The following is a 13,656-nucleotide window of genomic DNA, read 5'->3' as shown; positions in this document are numbered from 1 at the left end:
TTGACTTTATTTTTAAAATGATAGGCTTAAGGTGCAAAATGAGGTGTTATGGCAAAATTTCTGTTAGAGACCCACAAACTTTAGATTCAGGGCCAGTTCCATACCTTCCCAACCCCTCAAGATTATCTCGGCTATTCTAGATACTCTGTATCACCTTGTTAATTTTAGAATGAGTTGGCCAGTTTCTACCAAGAAAATAAAGGGGTCTGCTTGGGTTTGGGTCTCATTGAATCAGTAGACCAACTTGAGGATAACAGGCATGTTAACAATGTTGAGTCTTCTAATCTATAAGCACGGTACACGAGTGAGCCTGTTTTTCACATTGACCATACTGAAGCTATTTGTATATGTCATGTGCTTAAATCTTTTGATTTACTTTCAGGGAAAAAGAGTCTGACTAGCCTTAACATTTTTTCTTTTTGTTAAACTAAAGTTAACCTCCCGAGGTGAAGCTTAAGCTGCTTTCTCTAGATTTAGCTTATAAATGCCTTTAAAATTGGGTCAGATACTTGTGTTGTCAGATGTTAGGCTCAAAATATGGCTTCATTAAGAATTGTGTTAACATGCCCTCAAAATTAGAACTTCACACGGTAGATTACAAAATGTGTAGTATTATCTGGTTTTTCTAATTGCCTCTACTTTGCCTCTTTGGCAGTTACTGAAGGTTCTCAATATGGATCACAGTTTATCTACCAACAGTCTTGGTACCTGGCTGCTGACTCCCTTTTTGGCATTGTTTTCTTCCTGTCTCTGCCTTTGTCTCCTCTAACTCAGTATTGAGTATGTTTCCTGATATCTGTCCTCAGCCTTGCCCCACTTTTGATTTTTTATTATTCTTTCTTGCTGACCACTTGGAGTGGCCATGCTTCCTGGGGATGATGGAAGAAATTGGAACATTCTCTCAAACATGTAGACATATGTGTATTTAAACTCTGGGTCTATACCAATATTCAGATAGTTGGAAAGATAGCTGCTGGATAATTGGCTTCAGTTCTCAGTTTTCTTCAGTATGCTTGGCATGTTATATATACGGTTGAAGACTGAAAGAATGAGCTAAAGTTTTGAGGGAATTGTGGTCCCTGTTTTTTGAGGTTTGAGGTGGGGCATTATTTTACAGATAAGCCCACTGGGCTAGAGAAGTGAGGGAACTTGTTCAAGGTCACAGAGTTAGAACTTAAAACCATGGTGTTTAACTCGAGAGCTCAGTGCACTAACAACCCTCCATAGTTCACAGTTCAGATTCCAGACCAGAGGTGATGAGCCCCAGTGTGATTCAGCCTGATGGTTCCAACATACAGTGCATTAACAGTGTACTGGGATCCTCTGGAAAGCTTGGAAGAAGTGCCACAGTTCCAAATACTGTGGTTTACTGGTCTGGGGGTGGGAGCCCGTCAGTTCCTTACTGTGGTTTACTGGTCTGGGGTGGGAGCCTGTCAGTTCCTTACTTTCCCTCCACCCCGGCTCCCATCAGTGGTCCTGCCATGAAGTCTCTGCCAATTGCCCTCAAGCACAGAGGGCAGGCGGAAGCCAGCTGCCCTCTACAGGTTCACACTGTGTCACTACTTTAATGGTGTAACAACTATAATATGACTACAATAAAAATTAGTTCCCATGAAGGAACAATAGAGTGTCCTCTCCCAGTGCCCGTAACAGTAGGCAGACAAGAGGAAGCACCTTGTCTTAACTGTCTTAACTGGTGCCATGGGGGAAGGCGCAGGAGCAGAGGGAAACTGGAGGTGCTAAGAGCTCACGAGCCATGCAAACTGGTGTGATGAGTCTGGTGCTGCTCTTGGTAGCATTATGGAAATTGCCAGGTGAGAGGTGGTTCTTTTCCTACAATGACTGAAATATTCCGAAGCAGAATCCAGCCTTTTTGGGATCCTCATGGTCAAGTGTGAAGCACAGAAACACAGCAATGAAGTAATCAATAGCTGAGTAGTAGCCCTGGGAAGTTTATGATGTAAAATGCAGGTGTTTACGTTTTCCATTCTCAATAAAAGGGTGCAGCCCACCAGTTCCAGGATTTTCATTGTTTTATTCCAAGTTGAATCTAATTCTGTGCTAATTTCTCTGTGCTATCTGCAACATGGACAACTTGTTCTAAGATGGAAATTGTTAAAGAAATACAAGGTGTCCACAAGCTGACTTAAAAATGTGTCTATTTTAAAGAGCCCTTCAAGGGAAAAGAGCATCTGGAGCTATTTTATAACAGAAACATGGTGTTGGAATCAGGGAGAAATTGCTAATGACCATTGCACAGTGCTGAGAGGGAATGTCATTTTTTTTCTCCTGCAGGTTAATCCCCTTAGTACTAACACTACAACGTGAAAGTAACACATTCACAAAATATCATTTTGTTAAAAATAGCCACCCCCCCCCCCCCCAGACTTTGCAGAATAAAAATAAATGTTTTCTCACACACCTCATCTACTAGCAGTTTCTTAAAGCAAGTGTGAATTTCTAGTGGTAGACACTCACTTTTCCCTGCCACAGTTTGGGAGGAAATGTCTTAATTTGAAAGTCAAAGAATAACACTTTAAAAACGTATCATATGCTTTTTTAAAAGTTATACTTTAAATTAGGAAAATATACTAAAGAAATGAAAATAAGGCTTTCTTCCTCACTGAAATTAGCATAATGAGAAAGAGAAATGAATCCTTAGCACCATTTTAATATGCTAATAACTTTAGGCAATAATGTCATATTGTTACTTAATACCTAAACATCGGGTGATGATTCACATTTAGGATACCAATTTATAAACCTAAGAAATCCAAAAAGGGCACAGATTCTTTACCACTGAGCCACCAGGGGAGCCCATGCAATATTAGATGGAAATACTCTAAACTATGGTACCTTGGGCCTCTCCCCATTAAATGGGCTACACTGTTTATCGTTCTGCCTCCCTCTGATGACCCAGAGAAATAGTGATGTGTACAAGGCTGTTTGCCAGCACACTAAATGGCCCTAGATCACTGCTGATGAAATGGGAAAAAGACGACTTCTTTTGTTCAAGGACCACCTTTATCTTTACTCATTAGTTAAGATATAGTTGACAAGTGTGTGTGTGTATGTGTGTGTGTGTGCACGCGTGCGTGCATGTGCACGCATGCCCAGTCACCCAATCGTATCCTACTCTTTGTGACCCCATGGACTGTAACCTGCCAGGCTCCTCTGTCCATGGAATTTTCCAGGCAAGAACACTGGAATGGGTTGCCATTTTCTACTCCAGGGGATCTTGGATGAGGGATCAAAGCTTCATCTTTTGCATCTCCTGAATAGGCAGGCAGATTCTTTACCCCTGCGCCACCTGGGAAGTGCAATGGGTAGGTAACGGGGGGCTTTGCAGGGCCTATAACAGTCACAGGCCAAGGCAGACTGCATCTCCCAGGGGTTGTTTTCCCTTTCTTGTCTCAGATTTGCCTCTTCTGTTTGAACTAACAGGAGCCTGGCCACTGGAAAAATGGGGAAATAGTTGTAGTTTCATCATTTTAGTCCCTTAAGAGCAGTGGCCATGTCTTTAGCCACTAAGGAATAGTTATGGGAAAGATTTTTAGGTAATTTTTTGCTATATTTAACCAATGATTTCCATTCTGGCTATTTATAAGACCCCTGAATGGTGGTCCCAGAATCATTGTTTTTTCCCTGGTGTGGTCATGAGAACTCTTCCACCAGTCACCCCAGCTTCGCCGCCCCGGATCACTTTCCGGTTGGAAATGACCTGCCCTCCTTCCCCTTTCTCTCCTTCACCATGGGTACTGCCACATTGACCAGAATGATGTGGGCAAGCATGTTTCTCCTGAAGCACTGGGCTCCCTCCATAATTTTTCTACCCCTACCCACTGCAGAGAATCCAGATCAGAGTCACAAACAAGGGCCAGGCTGCTACCCTAAGTAAGTAAGCCATTCAGAGAGGCCGGTGGAGAGACGGGGAACTTGGAGAGCCCTGGTGGGTGGGATCTCTGTTTCTCGTACTCCAGCCATTTGTTGTCAGATGGAGTGTGGGCCTGGAGTTATCAGAGGTTCTGATTTTTTGAGGGAAAAAAAAAACCTAAACAAAACAGGTTTTTAGTGTGACATTTCCTGGCTCTTAAACTTGATGTGGGTTGCAAATTGTTGTAGCCTTCCAGTTTTTAATCCTTCCCCATCCAGACCTGGGCTGGTTGCATGGGCTCGGTCTTGTTCTGAAGACTCAGACCCTAACTGCACTGCCAAGTCACAGGTGTCCCTGATCATTCTTTCCTCTCCAGACATCTTAGCCCAGGGACCTTCCTCCCCAGCTGGGCAGAGCATCTGCTGGGGTTCCCTTAACCGTGGTCTGGAGGAGCACGGAGGTTCGGTGGGTCTTTTGGGCTGGATGAGAATGCGTGTGTTGAGCAGCAGTAGAGGCGGAGCTAAAGCCGTGTCAGAGCTGTCAGTGTTGCCTTTTGAGGGCAGGAATTTGGGATGTCTTCCCATGGAAATAACGTACAAATGAAGCCTAGGGTCTCCTTATCACAGTTGTCATTCCATCACCTGCCTCTTACTGAACAGTCACTTTGAACGTTTTGATTTGAGGAAAAAGGTATTTCTAAGTTCCAGAGAGGTGAACTGAAAATACTCTTTTGGGTGTCTATTTGAGTTCTATATATGTATACCCATTACGGTATCACAAGGATGTATAATATATAATTTAAAACATTTTTTTTAAAAAGTAATGAATGAAATATAAGCCAACCTTCCAGCCTGTGTTCTAATAGCCCTACATTCTTTATGAATTTTAAAAGCCTCAAGTATATCAACAGAATTATGTTTTTTTTCTTGTGTCGAGTCAGTTGTCTCTTTGAGAGTTTTCAAGTCATTAAAGAATTCTATAGGAGCACAGTGAAAAGAGTACCTTCAGAAAGACTCATTAAAAGGAAGAGGCTAACTCAGAATACCACTAATGTTAAATTCTGTAAATTGATGTCAGAAGTAAAATAGAATCTGTGTATCACCCCCCTCAGTTTCCAGGAATTAAATTGGCCTTATGGTTCACTTGTTTTCTTATGAAAATGTAGACAATGCTTAAACCTCTCCTAAAAGGTGGTCAATTATTTTTCAGCTAAAGCAGAAAGCTAACCCATCTATTGGGACATATCCACATAGTAATACTGGAATTTCCAATAGGCAATTGCTTTGCAATTAATATGAATTTGTGCAAGCCATAAAGCTTATCTAAGCCTCAATTAACTTACCTGTAAAATGGTTGTAACAAGGTGGTTTTTGAATATTACATGAGACAGAATTGTTGGTATTATTATTTCCATTTGTTTAAATCTAGGCAATTTTAGAACTCAAGCTTTTTCATAAAATTCATCCATTTAAAAGTACTCAATTCAATAATAAACTCACAGTTGTGCAACCATTACCACAAGCTAAGTTTCAAACATTTTCACTGCTCCTGGAAGAAGTCTTGTACCTGTCAGCCATCACTCATCACTCCTCTCCCTCAGAAATCCAGACAGCTTCAGGCAACCACTAATCTATTTTCTATCTCCATAGATTTGCCTGTTCTGGACATTTTATATGAATGAAACCATATAAATGTGATCTTTGTGATCGGTTTCCTTCACTTAATGTTTTCAAGAGACATCTATGTTATAGGATATGCTATATTTCATTCCTTTTTATGCCTACATCATATTCCTTTAATTGCTGTATATTGCTGAAAATATACCACATTTTGTTAATCCATTCATCAATTGGTAGACATTTTGCTTCCACTTTGGGGCTATTATGAATAATGTCACTGTGGCCATCCATGTACAAATTTTTGTGTGGATATATGCTTTTGTTTCTCTAGATAAAATGCTGGCTCATATGGTAACTCTATGTTTAACAATTTCAGGAACTGCCAAGTTGTTTTTCAAACTGGCTATACCATTTTACATTCCCATGAGCAGTGAATGAGAGTTTTAATTTTTCTGCATCCTCACTCACACTTCTTCTTTCCCATTTTTGAAATTAAAACCATCTTAGTGAGTGTAGGAAATGGCAACCCACTCCAGTATTGTTGCCTGGAGAATTCCATGGACAGAGGAGCCTGGTGGGCTAGAGCCCATGGGGTCACATAGAGTCGGACACGACTGAGTGACTAACTTTCTTTTCTTCAGTGGGTACAAAGTAGTATTTCAGTGTGGGTTTTTTTTGGTATTTCCCTGATGACTAATGATGTTGAGCATCTTTTCATGTGCTTATTGGCTGTTTGTATGTCTTCTTTGGAGAAATATCTATTCAAATTCTTTGCCCATTTTTGTAATTGAGTTAATTGAGCTTTATTATCAAGTTGTAAGAATTCTTAATATGTTCTGGATACATATCCCTGATCAGATATATGATGTACAAATATTTTCAACCCAGTTTGTGGGTTGTCTCAATATTGCTTTTATTAACCAGTGAATCTGGACTTCTCTCTGTATGTTTCATGCTTCCAAGCCCACCTAACTGATTTGCACAAATTCTCTTTCCAGCCTCTGTTTCTCTACCTTGCTCTCCAGTCTGTCCATGAGCCCCTTCAGGTCCCCGAGGAATACCTGAAGCCCTATGACTTCATCCAAGATAAGAACAGGCACCACTATGCAGGCATGGTGTCCCTTATGGATGAAGCAGTGGGAAATGTCACCGCAGCCTTGGAAAGCCGCGGGCTCTGGAACAACACGGTGTTCGTCTTCTCCACAGGTGAGTCTGTCAGGAGGAAAATCATCTCTTGGCAAAGCTTAAGATGTGGTATTCGATAAATGGAATGAAGATAAATTGGAACATTTAGCAGTTCCTTATTAAAATAAATGCTACCTGCAAGAGTGGAGACATGGTAATAATGGATAGAAAAATGTGTCTGAGGAAAAAAAGATTATGAGCCTTCCTTCCTCTCCCTTCAGATATCAAACTGTTCTTCGAGTTTACTTGAAAACAAGCTCTTAGTAACTGGGTAAGTGTGAGTGTGAGTAGATATCCCTCCTGTGCAGGGCCGCTGGGCAGTGAGTGCCTGGAGTGACTTGTTCCCAGCAGTCTCTACGGACCAGGCATCCTTTATGAAGAGGACTTCCCCTGACTTGGGGGTCTCTATGTCAATGCCAAGACAGATTGTGACATTATTAAGATTTGTGACATTTTGAAAACACTTAAATGGAGCTATTTAAATTTAAATTTGGGCTAAAGTCTCCCAAGTATAGATTTTTTTATATTAAAATTTTCTGACAATAAAGTTATACAAGCTGACTATAGAAAAAACAAAATGGAGAAAGAAAATTTTTGAAAACAGTTTTCATTATGGCAAGGTCATTCTGATTCCTCATCTGTTAAGTATGTGTTTTTCCCCTCTTCTCATTAGACTCCTTGTTCAGTCGCTCAGTAGTGTCTGACTGTTTGTGACCCCATGGACACAAGCATGGCAGGCTTCTCTGTCTTCTGTTATCTCCCTGAGTTTGTTCACATTCATGTCCATTGAGTCGGTGATGCTATCAAACCATCTCATCCTCTGTTACCTCCTTCTCCTTTTGCCTTCAGTCTTTTCCAATCAATCAGCTCTTCATATCAGTGGCCAAAGTATTGGAGCTTCAGCTTCAGCATCAGTCCTTCCAATGAATACTCAGGGTTGATTTCCTTTAGGATTGACTGGTTTGATTTCCTTGCAGTCCAAGGGACTCTCAAGAGTCTTCTCCAACACCACAGTTCAAAAGCGTCAATTCTTTGTGGTCCAACTCTCGCATCCATACATGACTACTGAGAAAACCACCTCTTTGACTATGTGGACCTTTGTCAGCAAAGTAATGTCTCTGCTTTTTAATATGCTGTGTAGGTTTGTTATAGCTTTTTTCCAAGGAGCAAGTGTCTTTTAACTTCATGGCTGCAGTCACCATCTGCAGTGATTTTGGAGCTCAAGAAAATAAAATCTGCTACAGATTCCATGTTTTCCCCCATCTACATGCCATGAAGCGATGGGACCAGATCCCATGATCTTAGTTTTTTGAATGCTAAGTCTTAAGCCAGATTTTTCACTCTCCTCTTTCACCCTCATCAAGAGGATCTTTAGTTCTTCTTTACCTTCTGCCATTAGAGTGTATCATCTGCATATCTGAGGTTATTGATATTTCTCCTGGCAATCTTGATTCCAGATTGTGCTTCATCCAGCCCGGCATTTCGCATTTTATGTACTCTGCATATAAATTAAATAAGCAGGGTGACAATATACAATCTTGTTGTACTCCTTTCCCAGTTTTGAACCAGTCATTTATTCCATATCTGGTTCTAACTGTTGCTTCTTGACCTGCATACACATTTCTGAGGAGACAGGTAAGGTGGCCTGGATTACCCATCTATTTAAGAATTTTCCAGTTTGTTGTGTTACACACAGTCAAAGACTTTAGTATAGTCAATGAAACAGATGCTTTTCTGGAATTCCTTTGCTTTCTCCATGATCCCATGAAGGTTGGCAATTTGATCTCTGGTCCCTCTGCCTTTTATAAATCCAGTTTGCACATTTGAAAGTTCTCAGTTCAAATCCTGCTGAAGCCTAGCTTGACGGATTTTGAGCATTACCTTACTGGCACATGAAATTAACACAATTGTACAATAGTTTGAACATTCTGTGGCATTGCACTTCTTTGAGATTGGAATGGAAAATGACCTTTTCCAGTCCTATGGCCACTGCTGAATTTTCAAAATTTGCTGGCATATTGAGTGCAGCACTTTAACAGCATTATCTTTTAGGATTTTAAATAGCTCAGCTGGAATTCCACCACCTCCACTGTCTTTGTTTGTAGTGATGCTTCCTAAGGCCCACTTGACTTTACACTCCAGGATGTCTGGCTCTAGGTGAGTGACCACACCGTCATGGTTATCCAGGTCATTAAGACCTTTTTTGTGTAATTCTTCTATTTATTCTTGCTACTTCTTCTTAATCTCTTCTGCTTCTGTTAGATCATTACTCTTTCTATTCTTTATCATGCCTGTCCTTGCATTAAATGCTCCCTTGATATCTTGTTTTCTTGACGAGGTCTCTAATCTTCCCAATTCTATTGTTTTCCTCTATTTTTTTTTTTTTACATAGTTCATTTCGTAACGACTTCTTATCTCTACTTACTATTCTCTGGAACTCTGCATTCAATTGGGTATATATTTCCCTTCCTCCCTTGCCTTTTGCTTTTCTTCTTTCCTCAGCTATTTGTAAAGCCTCCTCAGACCACCACTTTGCCTTCCTGAGTTTCTTTTTCTTTGGAATGGTTTTGGTCACTGCCTCCTGTTATTATGAACCTCCATCCATAGTTCTTCAGGCATTCTGTCTTTCAGATCTAATCCATTGAATCTATTCATCACCTCCACTGTATAATCATGAAAGATTTGATTTAGGTCATAAAGAATCCACCTGCAATGCAGGAGACCCTTGTTTGATTCCTGGGTTGGGAAGATCCTCTGTAGAAGGGATAGGCTACCCACTCCAATATTCTGGCCTGGAGAATTCCATGGACTGTATAGTCCATGGGGTTGCAAAGAGTTGGACATGACCAAGTGACTTTCACTTCATACCTGAATGACCTAGTGGTTTTCCCTACTTTCTTCAATGAAACCTGAATTTTGCAGTAAGGAGCTCATGATCTGAACCACAGTCAGCTCCGGATCTTATTTTTACTGACTGTGTAGAGCTTCTTCATCTTTGGCTGCAAAGAACATAATCAGTCTGATTTTGGTGTTGACCAGCTGGTGAAGTCCTTGTGTAGAGTCATCTCTTGGGTTGTTGGAAAAGGGTTTTTGCTCTGACCCGTCTCTTGGCAAGATGCTGTTAGCCTTTGCCCTGCTTCATCCAAGGCCAAACTTGTCTGTTACTGTACCTCTTGACTTCCCACTTTTGCATTGCAATCCCCTAGGATGAAAAGGACATCTTTTTTGGTGTTAGTTCTAGAAGTTGTTGTAGGTCTTCATAGAAACAGTCAACTTCAGCCTCTTTGGCAACACTGGTTAGGGCAAAGAATTGGATTACTTGTTGGGTAAGTCCAACTTGATAGTATGCATGTATTTTTATTACACTGCTAATTACAGTTTGCTATGGTTTTATTTAGAATATTTGCATGAATTTAAAAGTGAAAATGAAGTAGGAGGTTTCTTTTCTCTCTGTTGGGTTTTGTTGTATTGGTTCTACACATATCATGATATATTTTGGAAGTTTTTCCATATTTTTCTATGTTCTGGAACACTTTACAGATTGTTTGAAAGATCCTTCTGGTCCCTGGAACGTTTATAGGAGGCTTAGAAAAATGATCTCCATAGTTTACATTTTTGCTTAATTATATCTAGGGGGAGTGGGTCTTTAAAATAGTTTAAAATTAATTTTGCCTGAAATACAGTGAGCCCTTTGATCTGAATGCTGAGATTATTTTTCACATCAGGAAGTCTTCCTTGTTCCTATTTTAGCTTATTACTTTGTTCTGCTTGATTTGTTTCTCAAAAATGTCTTTAATTAGTAAGTTGAATTACTGACTCAGCTTTTCTTTTATCAGCCTTAGTTTTTCATCCCTTTTCTCAGTCTTCTGGAGCTCTTCTGCATTACCAGTTCGACATTTCTGCAGTTTAAATTCTGCTCTTTAATATCTTCAGTGGAGATTATTATTAATTGTGCTTTTAGTATCTTTGTAATCCTTTCTTTGCCTCATTCACTTCTTTTTCCTTCTAAACTTGTTAGTAATAACAATGACTACTGTTTATTAAATATTTACTGCATGCCCAGCTGTCCTAGTGTTTTTGCCTGTACTTTCTCATTGTTGCTCATTAAAGCTCAAAGCAGCCTTATGAAATAAATTTCTTTATTCCTATTTTATAAATGAAGAAACCGAAAGTTAGGCTTACTTAAGTGATTTGCTCAAGGCTAATGCTATGGTCTGGATGTCTGTATTCACCTCAAATTCATATGCGATGGTGTTGGAAGGTGGGGCCTTTGGGAGGTAATTAGGTCATGACGGAGGACACCTCATACGTGGGATTAGTGCTTTTTTAAAGGAGGCACCAGAGAGATCAGTAGCGCCTTCCTCCACCTGAGGACACAGTGAGACGGTATTGACTCTGAAACGAGAGCGGTCTCATCAGAACCTGACTCTCCTGGCGCCTTGATCTTGGACTTTCCAGCTTCCAGAACTGTGAGAAATACATTTCTGTTTCCTTTTAAGCCACCAGGTCCATGGTATTTTGTTATAGCACCCAAATGGGCTAAGAGCCACACATCTTACAAATGGAAGAGAAGAATTCAAACCCAAATCAACATGAGGCCAATACCCGTTAAATGTAATCAGTTGTGCTTTTCCATGTCATCTTTTTCTTCTGTCTCATCCTCTTGTCCCTGATTTCCACTTTTTAGCTTTCTACACTTCTTTTCATAGAACCCATGGCTGTTCCTGAATCTTTCTGAATAGAGCTTTTCTAAAACCTTCATCTCCATGGTAAACGATTACCAGCTGTACACTCTTCCGAGTATAAGCGGCAGAGGATCTGGAGTGCGTGGCTGTCTCTTGGCCTCCGGTCATTGTCCCCTGGCTGATTCCTTCTCAGATCCGTAGCTTGGCGTCAGGTTGCTGCATGCAGCTCACTCTGTTTCCAGTGGCCCTCAGGCACTGGGGGCTTCCCTTCTGGCTCAGCTGGTAAAGAATCTGCCTGCAATGCAGGAGACCCCAGTTCGATCCCTGGGTCGGGAAGATCCCCTGGAGAAGGGAAAGGCTACCCACTCCTGTATTCTGTATTCCGGCCTGGAGAATGCCATGGACTGTGTAGTCCATGGGGTCCCAAAGAGTCGGACATGGCTGAGTGAATTTCACTTTTTCAGGCATTGAGTCTTCTATACTCTTGTGAACCTGATTGACCTAACTGGTATTTTTTTCTCCTTGGGTTGCCTGGTTCTTTGGCACCACCACCAGGCTCTTCCTGTCTCTGTACCTTCAGGGCTTTAATTAGAGGGGCATTTGCCAAGGGTAGTGTGCCCCGCTGCCAGGCCCTTTCTTCTGCTCATTGTTCTAGGGAGCTGTGATCTCTAACTACAGATAGGAAGTTGAGGAGGTAGTAATTCTCTGGACTTGTCAGAAATTAGCACCATCCCCTCCGGGCAAACAGGGTAGACCAGCCCTTGTTTCTTCATCCCAGCTTCTCCAGCTGCACAGCTTATGGAAATTTCTCCAGAGTTCTCTCTGGCATTTGAATAGATTGTCTGTCAGACCTGGTTTCTTACATTGTAATGAGTTTTCATCTTATTCTAACTCATGACAATGTGATGTTATTCATCTTATTCTGTGTCTGTATCGTTCAGTCGCCCAGTTGTGTCTGACTCTCTGCAACCCCATGGACTGCAGCACGCCAGGCCTCCCTGTCCATTACCATCTCCCGAAGTTTGCCCACATTCATGTCTGTTGCATCGGTGATGTTGTCCAACCATCTCATCCTCTGATGCCCTCTTCTCCTTCTGCCCTCAGTCTTTCCCAGATCTGTCTATGTTATTTTAGCAGAATATTTGTTAAGAGAAGCAGCACTAGCAGCTATTAGGAAGATACTTTTTTAACTTGTGCCGCTATCACCAGAGCTGAGCTTTATAGTTGTTAAACTCCAGGAATCTTCACACAAGTCTAATCCTGAGTAACATGAGCTAAAATTAGAACTTATTCTGGAGCAGCTAGATCATAAATTAAAGCTAGGAAAACTGATTTTAAAACCTTGAAAGCAACAATTGATCACAACATCTTTCTGCAGCTATTGTATATTTATATTAACTCAGATCAGAATAACCATTTCCACTTATATTTAGAGAGAGTGTGACTATAAGGACAAACCTAATTTGCAGTTCTTCCTCTGGAGACTTCTCTGTGTTTATTGATAATTTCTTTGCCTAAAGTGGGATTTAATAATGTGATTAAAACCCAAGGAAACAAGGCCTGAATCTGGCTGGGTATGAAGCAATGATTCATTTTTTCCAGTTTTCTTACTTTACTTCACTTGGCACTGCTCTTCTTTCCAAGCATAAAAATACTGGGTATGTTCAGCAAATAACTGTTGAATCCAATAGTATAAAAAACCCTGACATACACTAGTTTCTTCGTATCACATGTTATTTAGTAAAAGGGAGAGGCAAAGGCATGTTTTCTTTTTGGGTCTAGATGTTTAAGGACACTTTTAAAAATCTTTTTTTATAATATGGAGGAGACCCACGAGGCTTCCTCATTCCTTGTTGTCATCATCTGAGCACTTAAGGTGCAGTATGCTATCTGGGGACCACTTTCCCCCTTGGAGTGTTCATTAAAAATGTAGTTACTGAGGTGATGGCTGCCAAACACTGTGAATGTGCTAAATGTCACTGAATTCAACACACTAAAGTGGTTAATTTTATGTTATGTGAATTTCACCTCAGTTTTTAAAGAAGTAGTTTCTTAGACTCCAGTACAGATTCTAGATCTGGGCCCAGGAATCTCCATTTTTAACATTAATACAGGCAATTCTTCTTATAGAGAAATTTGAGAACTTTTAATCTAAAGGAACTTACACAAACCCTGGGAATTTAACTAATGAAGAACATATATGTACTACACATATATATTTATGGAATATACATAAATACAGTAATATATACATATTTGCCAGAAACCAACTGGGTTTGAAGTTCAACCTCTC

General features: G+C 40.6%; 1 protein-coding gene across 1 annotated transcript in view; it reads left to right on the top strand.

Annotated features, from left to right (window-relative positions):
• ARSB (arylsulfatase B) overlaps positions 1-13,656 on the top strand; it is a 161,440-nt gene that overhangs the window by 22,057 nt on the left and 125,727 nt on the right. The window contains exon 4 of the mRNA XM_070468597.1: positions 6,492-6,699. Within this exon, the coding sequence (XP_070324698.1) occupies positions 6,492-6,699 (208 nt within the window). The remainder of the gene's footprint in view (positions 1-6,491; positions 6,700-13,656) is intronic.

Source organism: Odocoileus virginianus, chromosome 6 (genome assembly GCF_023699985.2).
Source record: "Odocoileus virginianus isolate 20LAN1187 ecotype Illinois chromosome 6, Ovbor_1.2, whole genome shotgun sequence".
NCBI classification, from domain to species: domain Eukaryota; kingdom Metazoa; phylum Chordata; class Mammalia; order Artiodactyla; family Cervidae; genus Odocoileus; species Odocoileus virginianus.
The sequence above is the reverse complement of the archived record's forward strand: the minus strand, read 5'-3'. Positions and strand labels throughout refer to the sequence as shown.